General features: G+C 44.5%; 1 protein-coding gene across 4 annotated transcripts in view; it reads right to left on the bottom strand.

The window, feature by feature from the left end:
- The window catches only part of LOC118227987 (FERM domain-containing protein 5), an 85,191-nt gene that overhangs the window by 697 nt on the left and 64,933 nt on the right, over positions 1-19,561 (bottom strand). For 2 of the 4 annotated variants that reach the window (XM_035419137.1, XM_035419139.1), the window contains exons 3-13: positions 18,175-18,217; positions 17,269-17,347; positions 14,901-14,998; positions 13,954-14,077; positions 10,988-11,075; positions 10,665-10,756; positions 9,779-9,842; positions 9,445-9,536; positions 7,759-7,833; positions 6,529-6,597; positions 5,798-5,904 (exon numbers count right to left, since the gene is read on the bottom strand). In XM_035419137.1, the coding sequence (XP_035275028.1) occupies positions 5,798-5,904; positions 6,529-6,597; positions 7,759-7,833; positions 9,445-9,536; positions 9,779-9,842; positions 10,665-10,756; positions 10,988-11,075; positions 13,954-14,077; positions 14,901-14,998; positions 17,269-17,347; positions 18,175-18,217 (931 nt within the window). Of the gene's footprint in view, positions 1-5,797; positions 5,905-6,528; positions 6,598-7,758; positions 7,834-9,444; positions 9,537-9,778; positions 9,843-10,664; positions 10,757-10,987; positions 11,076-13,953; positions 14,078-14,900; positions 14,999-17,258; positions 17,348-18,174; positions 18,218-19,561 lie in introns of those variants that run through there. The other 2 variants (XM_035419138.1, XM_035419140.1) reach the window with 2 other exon arrangements.

The raw sequence follows: 19,561 nt of genomic DNA, 5'->3' as shown, positions 1-19,561 counted from the left end.
CGTTGTTTGTGCGACATAACTCGCGTTACAAAGGTAAAAACGGCACCAAGGCTGCCGGATAAACACAGGCACTCGAATGGAGCTTCTGTTGATTGACTCCTTCCTGACCCCCCCAACCCACCCCTGGTCAAACCACAAATAAGTGGCAGAAAGGCAAGAGAATATGCAGGTCATACTCCCCCTGCCCTGCCTGCTTGCTCTGAGCTGTTGGATGTGTTCCTACTTTCACATAACAACCATCAGGAAGTCTGTGGGGGCAGGAATTGAAATGTTTCAATATCCATTAGTACTGAGGCCCCATTAGAGAGTAGCACCATGTTTGCTTTTTTTTGCACCATGTTACTATTTCTGTACATGATTTTTGTAGACTACTTCCATTAGTTCCCTTGATTCCTTTCAGTGTTTCCTGTCAGCTACTTGTTGCACGCTAGGACTTCGCTGGTGGCTGTGGGGGAATGCACTCCACACCCATACGATGGCATTCAGTTGACTTTCTAGTTCAGTTCTCTGCCTGCGGAGCCCACATCAGCACATTCACAATTCAATTCAAGCTTCTGGCAATAAGATAACAGCATAAAACAGGATACAAGAGGCAGCCATGTCCACATCATGCATCATATGAGGAAGTGAGCGGAGCTTTCGTGCCACAGGTCTGAGGTGCACTTGGGGATGGTGCAAATGCAACAGATCCATGGCCGAGCCGAAGCGGTGCTGAATGTGCGCTAGGTGTAAACACAGCGTAAGGTTTCACTGTGAAAACAGAGCTGAGCTGAGTGGTGTCACCTACTCGCGTTTCTCGGTGAACGGCAGACAGGGGGACGTGCGGCTCGAATTGAGGCAGGAGACAGAGGTGCGAGGGGGGGGGGAGGGGGGAGGGGGGAGGGAATTGGGGTCTGTTACGGGAATCTGATAGCCAGGCCCCGGCAACTCTGGGGAACTAGACTGTGGTGTCTCCCTGTGCCATCGCCCCCCCACCCCCCCAAAACCCCCCACCCCCACCCCAGGCTCAGTGGAAAAGGACCAAAGTGTAAATGTGAAAATAGAACACATTATCTCCCAGTGGAAACAGGCTCCTATAAGGAGGTGAGCATGCTTAATGCTGATAGCAACAGATGTGACAGCTCCTACGCTGAGTCTGTGGTGAAGGGGAGAACCACCCAGTAAGGGGTTAAAAGGAATCACTACAAATCCACAGCAGATTATGACTAACTACAGTACCTAGCTGTAAATTCCATTAATATCTCCACTCACTTCCTTCAAAGGTTTTCTACATCAGGCTACGGTGTGGTGAAAAGTTTTAATTAATATGAAAAAGAGCAGAACAGTCCTGCTAATATTCAAATATTCCCCCCTAATCAGAACGATTGTTTAAAATGAGATAAAGCAAGAATTGTTTAAGAATATTTGAAATGGAAAGCTGTTGCAAATATTCCAGTGTCAGACAGCAAACCACACTCATCAGTACAGCAGGTATATACATGCCTTTTGGCCCACAGGCCTCGGTGGTATTATGGTGATAACACTGCTGGAAACCCTGCTTAAGAGTAAAGGCACTTTTTATTGTATTTTAAGATTGTCTCACCCATCCAAAGGACTTTGATGAACTATGTGAGGTATTCCATCCCAAGGTGACACCCTAGAGCCAGTAATACACCACACCGAACAGCCCCACGCCTTAACAATAAACCACAAGAACAACACTCGATCCTCCAGTCTTTGAAAGAGAAAAGAAATTTGTTCAGAAAAGCAAAAAACTTTTTTAAATTGAGTGGTCCTTGCTCTTCACACCTGCTTCAAAGGGACTGAACTAAGAGTACAACAGAATTGGCTTCCTTAATTCCCTCGCTATGGAGAACCTGGGATAATGTACTGTGCATACTTGATCTGCAACACTGCACGGGTATTAAAATAGAGTACAGCACAGTCTACAACAGAAGAGAGTGAAACATTAAGTATTTGTGTAAGGTTAACATTGAAAATTATACATTTTGTAAAGACACAAGTAGAAATTTCTGATAATCCTTGAGGCCTTTTCACCAGTACTCAAAACAAAAATCTTCTTTCATATGATTGTGCACTTAGTTCATATGACTGTGGGTTAGTTACACTATGTGTAAGAATGCTATACATGCTCAGGATTCTGCTTTTGTGTTCCACAAAACAAATATAACAGAATAATTAGTACATTTTCTTTAAATAAATGGCAAGGTTAAGTGTCAATAATATTAAAATGTGAAACTTATGATGCATGAAAAGGAAGGAAAAAGCAATAAATTGCATTTATCTTTGTTCTATGAATACTCAGTTGCCACATTATTACCATTAGTTTAAATGTATTGTCCACAGGAATGCTTGAAGGAGACTTTCGACAAAAGAATCGATAGTATCACAAATCAGCCATCCACGCGGGCTTTGTGCTGTTGTAGAACGCCTCCTGCATTCAAAGTGGCTATTGACTTGGGAAACAGTTTTCCTTCATTCCCGCGTTGACGTGCCCCTGCGCCCATAATTCACCTTCAAGAGCACAATTATGCCTTTACATTTTCTTTCTCCCGAGGGTGGGCACAGAGCAGACACAGCAATTTTCCCTGCAGCAAATGCATTACACTCTCATTCAAACCATAGAAGAAGTAGACTTGCCACTGAATAAAGGAATATACATTATGTACTGTATGTCTGTGTCTATATACGTATCCAGTTAACTGCAGAAGTATTGAGACAGTTAAACAATTGTTATTGTTTTCTCTATGCACTCCAGCAGTTTGGATTTGAAACAAAGCAATGAATATGAGGTTAAAGTGAAAACTGTCAGCTTTAATATGAGGGTATTTGAAGTCTTCTGCAGACAGTAGTCACCGACACATTGTGAAGGGTATTTCTGATCTGTCGGACATGTGTTTTTTTTTCTTCATTACGGTGTCAATTTTTCGATCATCAACTGAAGAGGTCTTCCTTGGCCTACCAGGCCCTTTGCGATTACTGAGCTCAGTAGTGCTCCACTTCTTCTTAATGATGTTCCAAACAATTGATTTCAGTAAGCCAAAAGGTGTGGCCTATGTCTCTCACTGGTCCTCGTGTTGACAGATGCCAATAACAGATTCCAAAGGCAATCAAATCTTAGAATCAATACTAGATACTGAAAGCTCTCTGATACCTGCACTTAGGATGCAATTGAACGCACCTGACTAAACAGAAAGCCAGGAAGCCATTTGTCCTAAACATTATGGTGCCCTGAAATGCAGGGCTATGTATAAAAAGTGCTGTCATTTCTACATGGTGAAACCAAAATGTAGAAAAATACACTTTTATAAAAGCAGAGTGTGTGCACTGTGACCACATGTGACCAATTGTTTGATTACAAATTTAAAATTGTGGAGTGCAGAGCCAAATCAAGAAAAAATGCATTTTAGCATTTTAGCTGCAAAATCCTGAGTCAGGGATTCTAGAACAAACCTGACACAAGGGTCTAAAATATTTGATTCAGCAATAATGCCAGAACAGGAGTTAGAACATGGTCTAATATACATCAGCACAGTGAGAAATTTAAGAATTAAGTTTCAACTGCTAGCACTCATTTATCAGAAATCAATAATACACTAATTCACATAAAATGAAATAAATCGCTTTAAGAATGGTTGCTGGTTCATACATAAGACCTAGGCAAAATCACACTCGAATTAGAAAACTGACAGAAAGAGAAATACTAGCCAAGCACAGCAATACCAAAGAGACAAGGCTCAGGTTGAATACTTTTAGCTGACCTTGTTTCAGAGTGCGCATGCATAAGGAGGGGGGTCTCCTCAAAATGCCTCCCACAAAAAGACATGCAGAGTTCACCAGGTGATTTACAGCAGGGACTTTCCAGTGACAGGGTGAATATCGGTGAATACTGCCCAGAGTGCAGCGCATCGTCACCACGGTTACCTGCAGAGGTGCCCGGCTGGGCATAGCCGTAGCCCAGGGAGGACGAGGCCTGGTCCGGCTGTCCCGCCAGGGCCGGGTAGAGGGGCAGGACCCCTAGCGCCTTCCCCAGCAGCCGGGGCCCCAGGCTCAGGACCCGAACCTTCACATCCCGGTAGCAGTGGTTGATCATGCGCAGGTGAACGTTCACCTTGGTCTTGATCCTGACCAGACATTTAACCATGGTGGCGTTTTGGGAAAGTGCACCCCGTGTCCCTGTGTCCCGCGCGAGCGCTTGCTTGTTTGTTTGTATGTGTGCGTGTGCGCGCGCGTGTGTGTGTGTATGCCTCTCCCCGTCCTGTCTCCGGTCCCTGTCACGGCTATTGGGGCTGACCTGTGCTCCCCTGGCCCCTGTGCAGTCTGACAGCGGCAGTGTGAAACAGAAAGGGGGCGGAGGAACAAGCTCCGCCCACCCCCGCTGGGGGTCGTCCCCACAAACCCACCAGTGACATACATGGAGAGGAAGGATGGCAGAACAGGGGCCCTGACAGGGTTGTTATTTTTGGAGGGGATATTAATACTCCCTGCAGGCTGCAGGACAGCTGGGGCACCGTCAGCAGGGGCGATAGGTAGGGGCTGGTGGGGGAGGGGGGCAGTGTATTTCTGTTCCCTGAGAGAGGTGAACTCAAAAGCACCTCAGCCTTCCCACCCTGGAACTATCGCCAAACCAGCCCACAGGAAACACAAACAGAGCTCACAGGACAGGTCAGGGTATGAAAAGACCCACTGCAGCCACATCCACACTGTTCCACTGAGCAGTCAGCAGTCACTGTTCCCCCGTCACAGAGAGACGCTGGTTATGCTCTTGGAAGCGGCAGGGAGGCGGAGAAGGCTGGGAGTCCAGTGCTGATTGGCTGGGCCACGCATGGGGTCACACAGACCCTCCTAGACTGATAAGCACAGAGAACCTGGATCTGTAAATAGAGCAGCTGGAGTGACACGCACACCTGCCGCTCCGCTCTCCAGCTGGGATACACACTCGGGTTACTGCTCAGCAGAACGGGCGCATCACCATGCCCAGCCTCAGAATATGAGCAGGGCCTTAATCCGTACAGGCACACCGGACACCTGGGCCTCCAAACCCTCAACACCCTTACTCTCATAGCTCCTCTAGACCATCCATCCATCCATTATCTATACCCGCTTACGACCTGAACTGTTCGCCAGTCCATCGCAGGGCACATACACCATTCACTCACACACTCATACCAAGGGACAAATTTAGACTCTCCAGGTAGCCTAACCTGCATGGCTCTGGACTGTGTGAGGAAACTGGAGTACCTGGAGGAAACCCACGCAGACACGGGGTGAACATGCCAACTCCACACAGGCCGGGATTCGAACCAAGGACCTTGTTGCAGTGAGGCAACAGTGCCACCCAGTACAAATGTACAAAAAGTCCCAGCACTTATTTAAAGAGCCACAACAATACACCATCACAACTCTCATGCGTACTGTATGTGCTAACAGCTTCAACAGCAAATACATTACATTACATTACAGGCATTTAGCAGACGCTCTTATCCAGAGCAACTTACACAACTTCTACATAACACGTACATTGCATCCATTTATACAGCTAGATATATACTGAAGCAATGCAGGGTAAGTACCTTGCTCAAGGGAACAACGGCAGTGTCCTACAAGGGAATCAAACCAGTGACCTTTAGGTTAGAAGACTAACTCCTTACCCATTATACTACATTCCCGCCCTAATAGAATGGAAAGCAAGCCTGGGAATATGCCTGTTTCTCAGCATGGCCAAGAGTGCTCTTTCAGGGCTGAATGTAGTGACTGTCGGGGTCAAAGGTCGGCGGAGAGGACGCTGCAGTCTTACCCTCCATTATTGATATGTGCACCGCTCTCCGGCGTGTCCGGGGGACGCTGCTGAGCCGGGGGCCGTGAGTGATGGACGGACAGCTCCTACTGGGCACCAGGCCAGCCCTGCGGACACAAAGCATGCGGTCAGGCCAGAGAGTAGCACCTTTACACTGAACACATGGGGGCACCAGCACCAGTGTACTGTATGAATGAGAAGAGCAACAGGGGACAGTGCGTGCATACTTAACAAATCTGAACAGAACCAGGAAAGGGTGCAGTGCCAACACTGAACAGCAGAGGGCACCAATGCCCACATAAAGCACAGGTCAAAGGAGGAGAAAGGGAGAGTGTAGCACCAACACACAGCACACGGGGGCGCTGGTGAGTGCTTTGCTTACAATAGGTGTGAATGAGGTAAAAGAAATGTACCACCCATTTAAAGCACAAAAGGACATAAGCGCCAACATACAGCACACAGGAGAGATGCAGGGGAGAGGCTAAAGGGGATGTGGTGTTGTAATCATTCAGGGAGACAGGATGTGAGGGCCACGATTACAACAGGAAATGAGACAGATGTGCCGCCATGCTAAGACTCAGGACACAACTAGGACAACAGATTCCAGCACAAAAGCACAGCTACAATCACAAGCGCAACATTTTTATATCATGCTTAAATTCAGAATTCCACCCATTTGACTCATAACAAAATAAAGTTTTAATAAAGCTGAAATATTTGACAAATCTCACCTGTGGATTTCTGGAGGCTCCCTTTTAATTTTTGCACTTTGCTCCATCACTTCTTTTGCAACTCTGCCACTGTGACAGAACACAAAAAGACAGCCTAGAGTCCATGTTCACTGAGTTTAACACAGCTGAAGTTTTATGGTATTGCGCTGTGGCCTTATATAAAAGGATTTAATGCTATACTGCAGGAACAGTACATTCCTAAGGTCCATGACAACTATGATGAGATTAACCTTTTGAACTGCACTTTGTTAAATTTGATTGCCTTTGGGGGACAGTGTATCTGGCACAAAAAACAGTGTCTGTGAAGCTATTCATATGTAGCCTTGATGTATGGCGTTTCTTCCCTTGAATTTGGCCTGGCTGAGATAATAAAATTAAAAGCCCCACAGAACCGATTTCATAATGCCAGAGCAACATTATTGAATCTTTCCAGTGGAAAAAAAACCCAAGCACTTCTGCATTATTTGATCATTTTACAGGATTTGTGCTCTGTGAGAGCAATAACCCTGTGCTAGCCCGTGCTGTGGGCCATTGCTACACTTAGCCTCCTCCTAGCCTCTTCCTTTCACTAGAAGCACTAGGAACTGCACATGTGCAGTACGCTTGAAGGAAAGCTCCAGGTGAAAGAAGGAAGTTCTCTTCACCTAAGGGGACAACTCTGGTTGAGCTGTGAAATATCTTCAGGTTAACATCTAGGCAGATAACACACACACCCAAAAGACAGCCCTGGTGCCACTGTTTACAGGATGCCACATAGCAGTATATTGTTTGTACTATATGGAGGTGATGTACTGTATAATGTGTATAGGTTGAGGCCCATATGCTTTTTTGTTTTTTGTTCTTGTTCACACATTTTTAAGTAAGTGCCTCTCGCTGCAGACCTAATTCCAGACACCTAAAAGAATATCCTGGACCTACACTGTACTTCACTTCACTGCAAGAATTTTTAAACACGGTGCAAGACACCTTGATTCGTATAGTCCTTGGTTTTGATGACATGACTAGACATACAGGTCACAGTTCATTTTTACACTTCAACTGAAAAATGACAAACGTGTACATGGTTGAAATGACAGCAAAACAACATGTAATGACGACAACACGTCTTTCAGCCCATCTAGGGTTTTATTTTTCACACAGCCAGCACATTTGACTTGGATTAAAGAAACTGTGCGCAGGATATTTTTCCTTTAATATCTGCGGAGATCTCTGCGTATTGTCACTGTTTACCTGTATCGGAACCGACTCCCCTTAAAGAACAGGTTACTGCTGGACACAGTCCGCACCTGACTGGACTTCTCCAGCCTGCCAAAGCAAAGAAGGGGGAGGGGAGAGGGAGAGAGAACAGAGGGATGAATTCCTCCTCTTTTTGGTGGAGGGTGGAGTGGGCAGCAAACACAGGACAGAAACAGGCATTCTGACCCCCTCTGCTCTAGATTTCAACCCACATGTTCAGATCTAAGCCTCACATTTCGTACCGTGGACCCAGACACAGGACAGTGGCACTGATGCAGAGCCCTGTGATTGGTCACACGTTCCGTACAACAGCTCTTCAGATGGTACGAATCACAAACAGGCCTTTTGTGTTCTTTTCTCTCTGCGGCATAAACCGCTGCTGCACTCATTTTCTGTGAAAATACCACAAATGAATTTGTGTGTGTGTGTTTGTTTGTTGGTTGGTTTGTTTGTTTGTTTGTGTGTATGTGCATGCGTGTGGGTTTTTCTATCTGTGGTTCTCACCCTGTAAACCCGTTAATACCAGAAAATAAATTGAGCATGCAACAGAAAACAATAAATCCTGGCATTTGTAAAATAAAACACCTAATTGCCCCCAGTCAATCAGCATGCAGTTTCCTTCATACTTGGCCCCCCAGTGAAGCCCTGTCAATCACACATGCAGCAGAAATAACAAAGGCTCTAATAACAAGCTTGGGCCAAAAGACGGCTCTCCTGGGAATTATGTGCGGATCTGGGGATCATTTGCATGTACTCAGTCATAAACAATCAATTTTCTGCTGCAATTGACTCCCCTAGAGAGAGAGAGAGAGAAAATGTGTGTGTGGTAAATGAGTGCGAAAAGAGCAGAACTGCATTACTGAGTTACATTAGAGGGATGTATTAAACAGACATATCTGCAGAATTGCAATATCCAAAGGATAGAGTTTCAGCACGCTCACTGATCCACCAGCCAAGAGGTAGGCCGCAGGCTGGGACTAAATGAACCTCTCACGTTGGTCATCAGGGAGATTCCGCCTGCTATCCAGGGCGGTGTCTTCCCCACAGTGAGACAGAACAAGGGAATGGTTGTGTTACCAGAGAAAAAATGTCATGTGATAACAAGGACGGTTCGACTGGCCCAGCTGAGCTCCACCGGGGTGTGGGAGATGTTGGTAAAGGTCAGCTCCCTAACACACATCTCCCACAGGAGTGCTCACACTCCAGAGAACCGGCAAACCGCACATCCACTCTTCTCTCCTCCTCCCAGTTCTCAAGGGTAGGTAGCATGAGTTCATACTGACGTGGGTGTTCTTACGGCATGTGAGCATCTGCCTGTATGCGTGCTTGTACTGTATAGGTGCCTATGCATACGTGTGAGTATGCAATTCCGAGTGTACCTGCATGTGCTGGTATGTGAGTGTCTGTGTACACCTTATATGTGAAATACAATTTACTTTTGCGTGTGAAAGACCACTGAGATTCACTGCAGTTCATCTGTGAAGGCGTGTTATGTTTAGGGCTGCCAGTGAAACTCCCGGGTCTGAGTCAAAAATTATATTACTGCAGTATATCATTCCCGGAACCGGGACAATAATATTTACAGACCATTACACACCACCCCTACGCTAGGGCCTGGGAACACATACGCAGATGCCTCCCCCTGTTGGCAGCCCTGGTTCTGGCTTTGGCGGTACTCACTTGTAGAAGGCCTGGTTCTCCACTCCACACTTCCACAGGTGCTTACAGGCTTCAGGTGTTGGTGCAAAGTACGTCAAGATGATCTTCTTATCCTGTCCACAGCAGATCCAGGAGCCCAGTCATGTTTTCCCCAACATGCCAATCAAAACCACACCAGATACACAATACTGTACCTCCGTCCGAGTCTACGTTTCGCCATTCTTATAAGCAGCAAATTACATGGGAAAACATACCATCTCAACTGACTGTTGCTATGGTGGCTAAATACATTACCCACTATCCACTCTCAACAGAGCTGGCACCAGGAGAATCTTTCAGTAATTCATGCCCTCACCTCCTTCTGATTTGCATATATATGAAATGTCTTCCCCTCGAACTTCAGCTTGGTAACTTCGTTCCTGTCCAGAAGGAGAGCAGGGTGTTAACTTAATAGTACCACAGTGCCAGAATGAACTTTTTAAAATATTAATCACAGCCACTTACACAAACTGTAACATACAATTCCCCTCACAGACTAAACAGCTGGATGTTGTTGAAGTAAGGTGGAATCCAAGAACAGCTCACCAGCTCCAACTAATGGCAAATAAGCAGCTGGGTGATTTGGTTGAACAGTATACATTTCTTTAGATTGTGCATTCACAGTACATTGTCATGTCCTAAAACTGACATTATATTTTAAAAAGTGAAGGTCACTGATGACACACAGCATCACCCCCTACTCCAGGGTTTGTGAAGTCTCACTCTCCCATTACTGGACAGTATCCCCATGAAACACCAGAGATAACAAGAGCAAACCTTGTTATGTGGAACAGTGGTACACTGGGGCACTATCACACACTAACAGTACTGATCAGCACTGAGTTGAGGAAAGGTCTACAGTGCAGTTTTACACACAGGAGCTGGGTCCACAATTCAGACAGTGCTCTGAGACTGAGAGTGTCCCTCCGGTCCTGAATGGGGCAGAGGCGTGACCATGAGCAGACCCTTTTATTTTGGGCAGTTCAGGCCGGCCAAATCGCAGCTTGGCACTGGTAGATGGCCATCACTGGCAATTATGAATACACAGCCAGCTGTGACTGCAACTGACTGGTGATATGCGAAGTGCCTATTCTGACCTCCTGCCGTGGATTTTTCTCATTGGTCAGTTTTTGTGCTACCTCCGTTCAGCAACCAATGAGTGCAGAGCACGGAGGTTGTGCCGTTCGAGAAGCTGCACTTACCACTTAAGGAAGTGGACTCTCTTGTTTCCCTGAAGCACGACAAATCCGAACGGGGTGAAGGCGAGGAAGGCGGGGTTTCCGGACACATCCTGCTGGGAAGATCACGCAACGCCGCAGACGGACGAGCGGAACACCGCCTGAGAACGTGAGGCTGACCACAGAGGCTCTCCTACCGCACAGGCCTGCCCTCTAACCCCACCCCCTTTATCACATGACCAGATGAAATCATTACCATTCGCATTAATGACAGAGGTTATTAAGGTTAGACTGTGCCCTGCGTTGTCTGTGAGGCATGTGAAGGTGATGGGAATGGGTCACCTAACCTTGCATGGGTGAGGGTCCACGCCGTACGTCTCCAGCATCTGCGCTTTCTGCAGGAAGTTCAGCTCCGACGTCTCAGGCGTCTGTCCTCTGTGAAAGAGGCATCGGTGATACGTTTGCACAATAAAAGCCCTCATCTCTTAAAGCATCTGCTTCACAGAAACAGTTAAAAGTCAATGGTGATGTCATGGTGAACCGCAACAGTGAATTCAAACTATGGTTTATCGTGTAGTCCTGCAATCCTTGCCCTTGGGCAAAGAAGGACAAAAGTACACCACACTCACCCTACCTGTACTGCTGGGAACTAAGGGGAACTAATCTGTCATACTTGCTTGCTTTATTATGTTAAGATTTAGTATGGACCACTATGGAGTGAGCTTTTGTCTGTGCAACCTCATATGACACCTACTGGAAAAAATCCACACCATGATGCAGGAGGAATTTACAGCCACCAGGGGGCAGCAGATGATTTACTACAAATTGTCCATCTCTTAAATCGTCAAATCTACCTGTCTGCTTTCTGTTTTTAAGCCTTGAATGAGCAAGAGACATGGTTGAGTTCACTGGACTCAGATGACCAGAAGCTTCTCGAAAGATCCAAGGTACCTTCTTCTCAGATATTTCTAGGGGCAAGCCATTGTAAACTTCAGATTGACTCAAGGAAAAATATAACTCACTCTTCAGTGGATTATTCCACTAAAATATCCTGAAGGAGAGTTTATGTTAAATCATGATGTCAAATCAATGAGCTAGAAAAAAAAAACATTATGGACTTGGCTCTTACATGATGCACTGAACAAAATCACTTATTCCCAATGACTGTGGCTGGGTGCCAGACATAATAAATAATTAGACAGTGGGATGGGCTGACTAAAGAGATCAGGCATTCAGGAATAGGGAACTGTGGGAATAAAGAAAAGGGTGGAGAAAAAAAGATTATTAGTCATAATAATCCATCATAGCTATTAGCATTAACATATTACACCACATCATTTCTTCTATAGCCCTTTTCAGTAGACTGAGTGGAAGCTTGTGGTTAAAAAAATGAAAGTTTCTGCACACATCCCAACCTCCATCTGCACTCTGCAGGAGAGTGCAGACAAGCTCTTATGAAAAATATAGTGCCACCGCCATATCTTACTACACCAGAGCTCACAAGCTGGGCTCGTGCACACAAGTCACAGGCAGATACTCATTGTGCAGCTTGACAAACAAACTTGCAGGTTGCGGATGTGTGGTGCAATGCTGTCGCCCCGGGCACCCGAAACCCTCCCGTCCCTGGGCAGCTCTTGAGCTAACTCTGCATTGCCCTGTTGGCAGTTACAGCTGGCGCTAGCAGAATCCATGTTTGATACCAGAGTATGGGGTTTGTCCAGGCACTAAAACAGTGCCTTAACAGGATCATCCCCTGCAACTTACATTTTTAAGGACCTCCGTTTAATTTAATTTCATATGCACCCCAAAATAAACTCTGCATGGATAATTAAATTTCTTCTTCATTTTTTCCTTCCCAGGTCATATGTTTGCACTGCGCTTGGGGAGTCATGAAGACAGTCTGTACTGTATGTTATTGCTAAGGTGTGGTGTAGGTACTGTTAGACTCTCACTTGACCACACTGAGGAGGAATTCCTGTGATGAATCAGTCAGAGCCAGTGTTTTATTAATGATCTCTGTCTCAGGCACTGAGCAAGCAGGCAATGGAGTAATTATCACACGATCAATGAGTACAGAGCAGTGAGTGGGGGGGGGGGGGGGGAGAGAGGGGGGGATGGTGGACTTTATATTTTTTTGTGGATTATCAAGTAACGGCTAATCAACATATTCTCATGGGCTTTTTAAATATTAATAAATGCAATGTATGTATACTAATTATGAGTATTTCATTATTTCTCAGTTTTCAATTTTATCAATTTTAGTCAAATTAAGGAGCCAGTCTGCTGCCACCTCTTCCACAAAAGTAAGCCCTGAGATGGACCTGAAAGTAACAATCGGAAACTCAGCAAATGCCCGGGGCAGTGCCAACGGAGCTACAATATCCACCGTTTCACTGAGATGGAGATCCTCTGACTGACAGCTAGACAAAAGGGCTCAATGCATTATATTACATTACACTTATCTGGCAGATGCTTTTATCCAAAGGGACGTACAATAACTGTGTACCAAAGGTCATTGGAACATTGGAATTGCCATTGGAGAGTGATGTAAAAAACAGGAAGGCAGGAAACTGGTTGCAGATACACAGGCTAACTTACTTGATGAAGCTTGATTTCAATTTAATTGTGTAAAGATTGCTTTTTCACAATAATATTTTCTTGGCAACCAAGGGATTTCATTAAAATACACAAATTAAACAGATACTCTTATCCAGAGCAACTTTTAACATGATTACTAATCACAATTCTAATAAATATGATTCATTCAGTCTGTGTGAAAAATAAGAGAATTGAGATTCATTGGACAAATTCCATTGACTTCCCATCTTCATCCTCAAAATAAAAGTCCTGAGTTGTACTTGTGTGGACAGACATTTGTAAAGAGTTGGACCTCTCGCTAAGCCTTTTCATTTGGAACAAGACTGCAGCAGAGAGTGCCAGCTTGGCAGATTTTCTATCTGCAAGTAATAAAAAAAATTACTCAGTAGAAGCAGTATTTGATTTTGAATGGGAATAAATGGGATAGTTATTTTCCAATCTCATCTCAAGTGAGTCAGTTTGAAGCAGGGTTAACATTTTTGAATTTACCAATAATTTGTTTGTCATCATTCTACTTAAAGCCCTCGTGTTACTTGAATATTCTTGTAAATAATCATAAATTATGATTTTTTAATCTCAAAGCATGTCAATTTCCCAGGGCACAACAATTCGGCTAACGACTTGTTGACACTCCATTAAGTTGCAATCTAGCATTTCCATCTTTTTATATGCTCCTGTGTCTTTCACTGAAGTGTGTGGGGTTAGGGCTCCTTACATCAGCTCTGTTTTGTGGATCTCAGCAATCCTCCTCTCTAGCTTCTCTGAGTGTTTGGGGAAGAACTGGAACTTGGAGCTGTACCCCTCCGGGTGCTTGCCCGGGTCGTAGTCCCCGATCTCAGCTGAAACAGCAAGGGGGAGAAACACAGATCAACAGAGCCGCACCGCACAGCGACATCCTCCGCAGGGCACACACACCACAATCAGCTGCTCCGCGCTCAGGGGAGTACAGAGTTACACGGTATCAGAGCGCTCATTATGTTTTAAAAAGATCGGAATCGCTAAGAAACACGAGTCTTATCACGACTATCAATTTCTCTTTGTAAAAGTGGTTTGAGGGGAACAGTAGACCTTAGCTTGGCACAGAAATGTAAGAGGAAATGGAAGTGACAAGACGTAACTCCAGTTCCCATAATGTATTTAAAGAGCACATAAACACTGTTGTATATTGTTGTACATTAGTCCACCTAGCAGCCAGTAGGTTATTTGTAATGCCATGGTATGCCAATATTGCCCGCCACATTGGTCATTTCCTCCAATGAGGCGATGAAGCAGCACATCTCTAATTCTGCTGTATCCCCTAACTCCAACCCCTCCTCACTTTCTGTAAATGAGGGCACCATTACTGCTGCCTTCATCTTTCACGAGCCTGTTACCATCCATCCATCCGCTTGTGAACGCCCGACTCAGCACAGCTACTGCGGGACAACGCACCTCGCTATCAGCCTTCGCCCACCTTGATTACATAATTAACGGAGAGTTTAAGCATAATGCAGCCCTTAATAAACATAATGAATAAACAAAGGCTCGCATCCTTGGGGTATGAGGTAAATATCACAGCGCCGTGCATCTATCATGCATCTATTAATGAGGCGATGCTAACCCCGCTACGCTAGAGAAAGCTGGTTTCTGATTGGAGGACACTTGTTCCTGCGATCGCGTTACCTTGCAGGATGTAAGCGGCCAACATGGCGGCGTCCGACGTCTTGCACAGGAGGCGACCGTGGTACAGATCTCTCTTGATCTGCAGGAAGACAAGATACCTGCAGCGGCGACAAAAGAGGAAAAAGAGTTTTGGACGGTCTGGATTGGGTTTTATAACCAGTGACATCAACTTTAGTAAGAACGATGAGATGAGGCATGCAAATCCTTTTATGTCTTTTTCCTTTTATTGTTTCACATCTCTTACATTTTCCTCCAAATTTGGCATGGCAAATCATACTTGCATGCTCTCTCTTTATGAGTCACTCTCTTGTGACACATAAAGTTTGAATAACCACATTCTCTACAGGTGGTAAGATGAAAAAATACAGGGCCAAGTTACTTGAAATAATTTAGGAAACATTGGGTAGTACTGCTTGGGAATTGATATTTTGTTCATCTTCATTAAGTAATGAAAATAATAATAGGTGAGCAGTTTGTACTCTTTTGGTAAAGGCACAGTAACAGACGGTAACAGATTCAACACTGCGAACTTTCACCCTCAGGTGTACAACCTAATGCTATTTCCATTACATCATGAACCACCCACAATGCCAAGATGCCACTGCTGTCCTCTAAGTCACACACAGCAGAGGTGTCAAGAGTCAAACTGCTCTCACTGCCCAATGCGGTCAAGTCAAAGTCATCCCTCTCAACAGAAAAGAGGGACACAAAATATCCGTATTAAGGTTTCTGGGCATGACAGAATCTTAGGGAAGCTTCCAGCCTCAATCCAGAACAGAAAAGAAATATATTCAAGTCCTGACATCTTCACTTCACAGAAGAGAGTTAAAGCTCTTTCTGTTTCCTTTACTTTGTATGAGGACAGAAGTTCTTCTCGGCGAGCCCGAGCTTGCTTGCTTGTGGGAACGGAGACATGCTCAGGTTTAATTTTAAAACTAGGCCACCAGCACGGTTAATAGTATTTCACTTAAGGTTCCATATTTGCAGTGAAAAAAAAAAAAAAATGCAATTACGGTTTCTCTGTTCTCTAGGTGAGGCCGGTGAAATGGCTACTGCTGCTCCCACCAGTCAAATTCTGTCCTATATTTCCATTTCCTTTTATATCACTGACCCCCGATTTTACATGTACAAATTTAACTTGACAAAGTCAAATGGATAATTGAAGAGTGAAAGACTACATGATCCCACTGGCATACACTGTGCATGCTCTATGAAAGACTGATGCATTACGTCATTTCCATAAAGTAAAAGAATCAGTGGAGAAAATAATACAAATGTAAATGAACACATATAAATGTTTTGGTTAGCCATATGCACCCCTATCTGGGAAACCCCTATGTGCCATTGAGAGTTCTCTGTGAGGTGTCTGATCCTCATAGGCTGTCGAAGGCTGCCTATTCAATGCAGAATACCAAAAGTTGTGTCTCTGCTAATGTTGCTGAAGCTCACATGTCCTAACCTGCTTATGAATATTCATAAAGGGTGTGCGAAAAAAGACTGAATCTCCATATTTATAGACATCACCTGAACCTTTGGGTACCAACTAGAATATCCTAGGCAGGGGTTATATGATGCATATTCCCACACACAGAGACACACAGACACACTCACAGATCTAAATATTAATGTGTTTCAACATCGAGGTGAAGTCCTCATGTAAACCCAGCACAATAACTCAATAACACAAGAGCCATTTTAAGGAGAATGAAAGAGCCAGCTCCTGGAAATGTGTAAAATCCCATAATATCACTGCGCACAGCTCAATAGTCATCCTCTCCTCGGGTTATAAGAATATGCTAACGATACTAGTGATGCCGGGGCAGAGAGATTTTCTGGGTCACCTGATTGCAGGCTGTAAGTGGGATACAGAAGCAGAGGAGTGTGAAAAAGTGTGCTGCATCTCAGGGCTAACTGGGGATAATCATGTACCATTTAGAGAAGGACGCCAGCGGCCAATGTCCTGCCATTACCACCCCCTCCTCCCCACCCCCACCCAAACACACGGTCGCCCTATCCAGGGGCAATTAGAGGAGAGCTACAGTCAGCCACAGAGAGCAGAATGATAAGGCTTACCCAACCATATATCTTCACTGATTTTAAAACCCCCCTTTCTCTTCAATTTAATCTTCTGCAATCAAGTGGCGAGATATTCAGACAGCTATTAGCTTTACAATCATTAAAATACAGTTTACACTAAAGGCTAACTAAATGTTACCTTCTAAACAGCAAAATGAACTCATAAATAATCACGTGTGAGAGAGGTGAACTGAGGGAATCTGAGAGGACATGGTTAGGGTAACAAAAATGCAGATTTACATTTTAGGCCTTTAGCAGATGCTCTCATGCTCTTTTACGTACAAAATCTCACCTGGTGATTTCCTCTTTCAAAGCTGCCGGATCCGGGGGGTAGAACTTGACTCGTAAACACATGGTGAAAGGTGGCTGGGCTTTGGGACAAAAGCAAGGGTCAGACCACGTGCGGAAACCAGCTCAAAACCACACAGCTTCATATTTTACTGATCACAGTGATAATCTCCACAAAGAGTAAAGACTGTGTGCCACATCAATGTTTCAGTGGATGCTCAAACATTCAAACATTATTATTGTACAAATCCATATTTATGATCTGATGAACTTTGTGATGCATAACAGTAAAGGCATCTCAGATCAAAAATACATATATTTTTCCCTTTTTTTGTGTCCATTATTGTTGGCTTTGAAACTTGGATAAAAGGACTTGCAGGGGTTAAATCAAAGGGTTGTTGGGTAGGGAGAGGGTGCTTGTGCCTGGGGTAAGCCACATATGTTTATATATTCTTTTGTCGTGTGTGTGTTGGGGGGGGGGGGGGGGGATCATAAAGGGGCACTGAAGTGAAAGTCTTTGGTCACAAAGAACACACTTCCAGAAAAAGTCTGAAAACCTCTGAAATTAAACCAACACCAATTAAAATAATTTCTTTACTGCTTCTTAAAAAAGCATTGAAAGCAACCTAACTATTAGTAGTCTCAGCCTCAGCCTACACTAATAGTTTTGTTAAAATATGTGGAATTTCTGAGGGATGTTTTCACCTGTTTTCCCTTTAATCTACTTACATTTGAACATTTTTAAATTAGCATAAATTAGATTTTACAAGATGGCTTTTGGGGATGTTTGAACAAAAGATACTTCAAAGATTTGGAATCGTTAAAGAGGTGATAAATGCTTTTATATAGTAGCAAATATATGTCATAATTGTCATGCATAATTAAAATACAGGAACAAGCTAATACTTACATTTCATTTGTTTGGCAATTGACTTTGTAAACTCCAACCAATGCTGCAATGACAAATGAGAAAATATGTGCCATATTAAAAAAGACCAGTTTAGCAGCAAGCCGCTGGAGAGAACATGAGAGAATGCTGGAGAAATGGATCAAAACACAGTATTTCACAGTAATATAATATACACACCTTGTAAAACACAGGCCGTGCTACATTTGTCTTCATGAGATGTTGTAAATAATTTCGAACACTGAAATTCGTTAGATCATTGCTTGTCTATTTATTTCCAGGAAAAAGGCTGTTGCTTCAGCACATATGTTTTGATTGAACAATAAAAATCCCACAGAAGACCTCACTGGAGAGTAAAATTCTTGTGAAATTCTTACTAAAAGGAATGGGACCCCACAAAGCTATTTCTCCCACAGTGGGCATCGGGTTTAGAGGTCCTATTACTCTAACACACACACACACACTGGGATAAAATCAATCCCAGCCACACTCGGGCCATCAGTCTAGGTTGAGAGAGTGTTACGCCTGGCTGCAGGGCATTAGCGGTGGGCTTTAACTGAGTTGCCATGGCGCTAATTTATGGCACGCCTCCAAAGGGGGGCTGGAATACATATAGGAGAGACAGTGCAGGAGACTGCACTCTGGAAAAAGCTTGTTTTACAGTGAACACAGGAGAGGGACAGTGGGCCAGTTTGGTAAGGTAGCAGCACTGCCCCAGCACCGGATAGATCACTCAGCAGCACGGCTCACTGTCCAACAGTCACCAACAGTCCCCCCCCCCCCCCCCCCCCCACACGGCTCCAAGTCCCCAGAGGAGACCTGGTGAGCGCTTCACTGAAGACCTACAGGAGACTCGGTGGGGTCCAGTGCTGCACCCAGTGACCCTCAGCTAAAAGCTGGAGGTGCCCAGGGGTGGACTGGGGCAGGGGGATGAGGGTTCACACCTTAAATCCGGGGTACAGCTCCCATTAAGAGTGTTAAAAAATTCAGAAACGCACGATTGCATTTTCATTGCATCATTCTTAGTGTCCTCTCAGCATAAAAAATCACAATCCCCTAGTCAATGTGTCAGAACAATGAGGCAGCACTCCAGAATATAAAATATTATATCGGAAATAAAGTGGTGAAACTCTGTACAGGACCTTATCCTGACAGCCAGGAGCAATCTATTGTCTAGACACCAAGCCAGGTTTTAAGTATTACTGCATTAACTATTACTGCACAACAGCTACAAGTACCCATCTATACTGTACAATTCATCCTAAAATGCTAACAGATAATTTCTAAATTTCCAAATGTTTTCATATCAAATCTCAGAGGACCAGAAAAAAGGTCAGCAGTACATCAAAACACAAGTTAGACAGCAGGGGAGGGGAGGGAATGGGTGCCC

Source organism: Anguilla anguilla, chromosome 5 (genome assembly GCF_013347855.1).
Source record: "Anguilla anguilla isolate fAngAng1 chromosome 5, fAngAng1.pri, whole genome shotgun sequence".
Classification (NCBI taxonomy): domain Eukaryota; kingdom Metazoa; phylum Chordata; class Actinopteri; order Anguilliformes; family Anguillidae; genus Anguilla; species Anguilla anguilla.
This window is presented reverse-complemented; position numbering and strand designations above follow the sequence as displayed.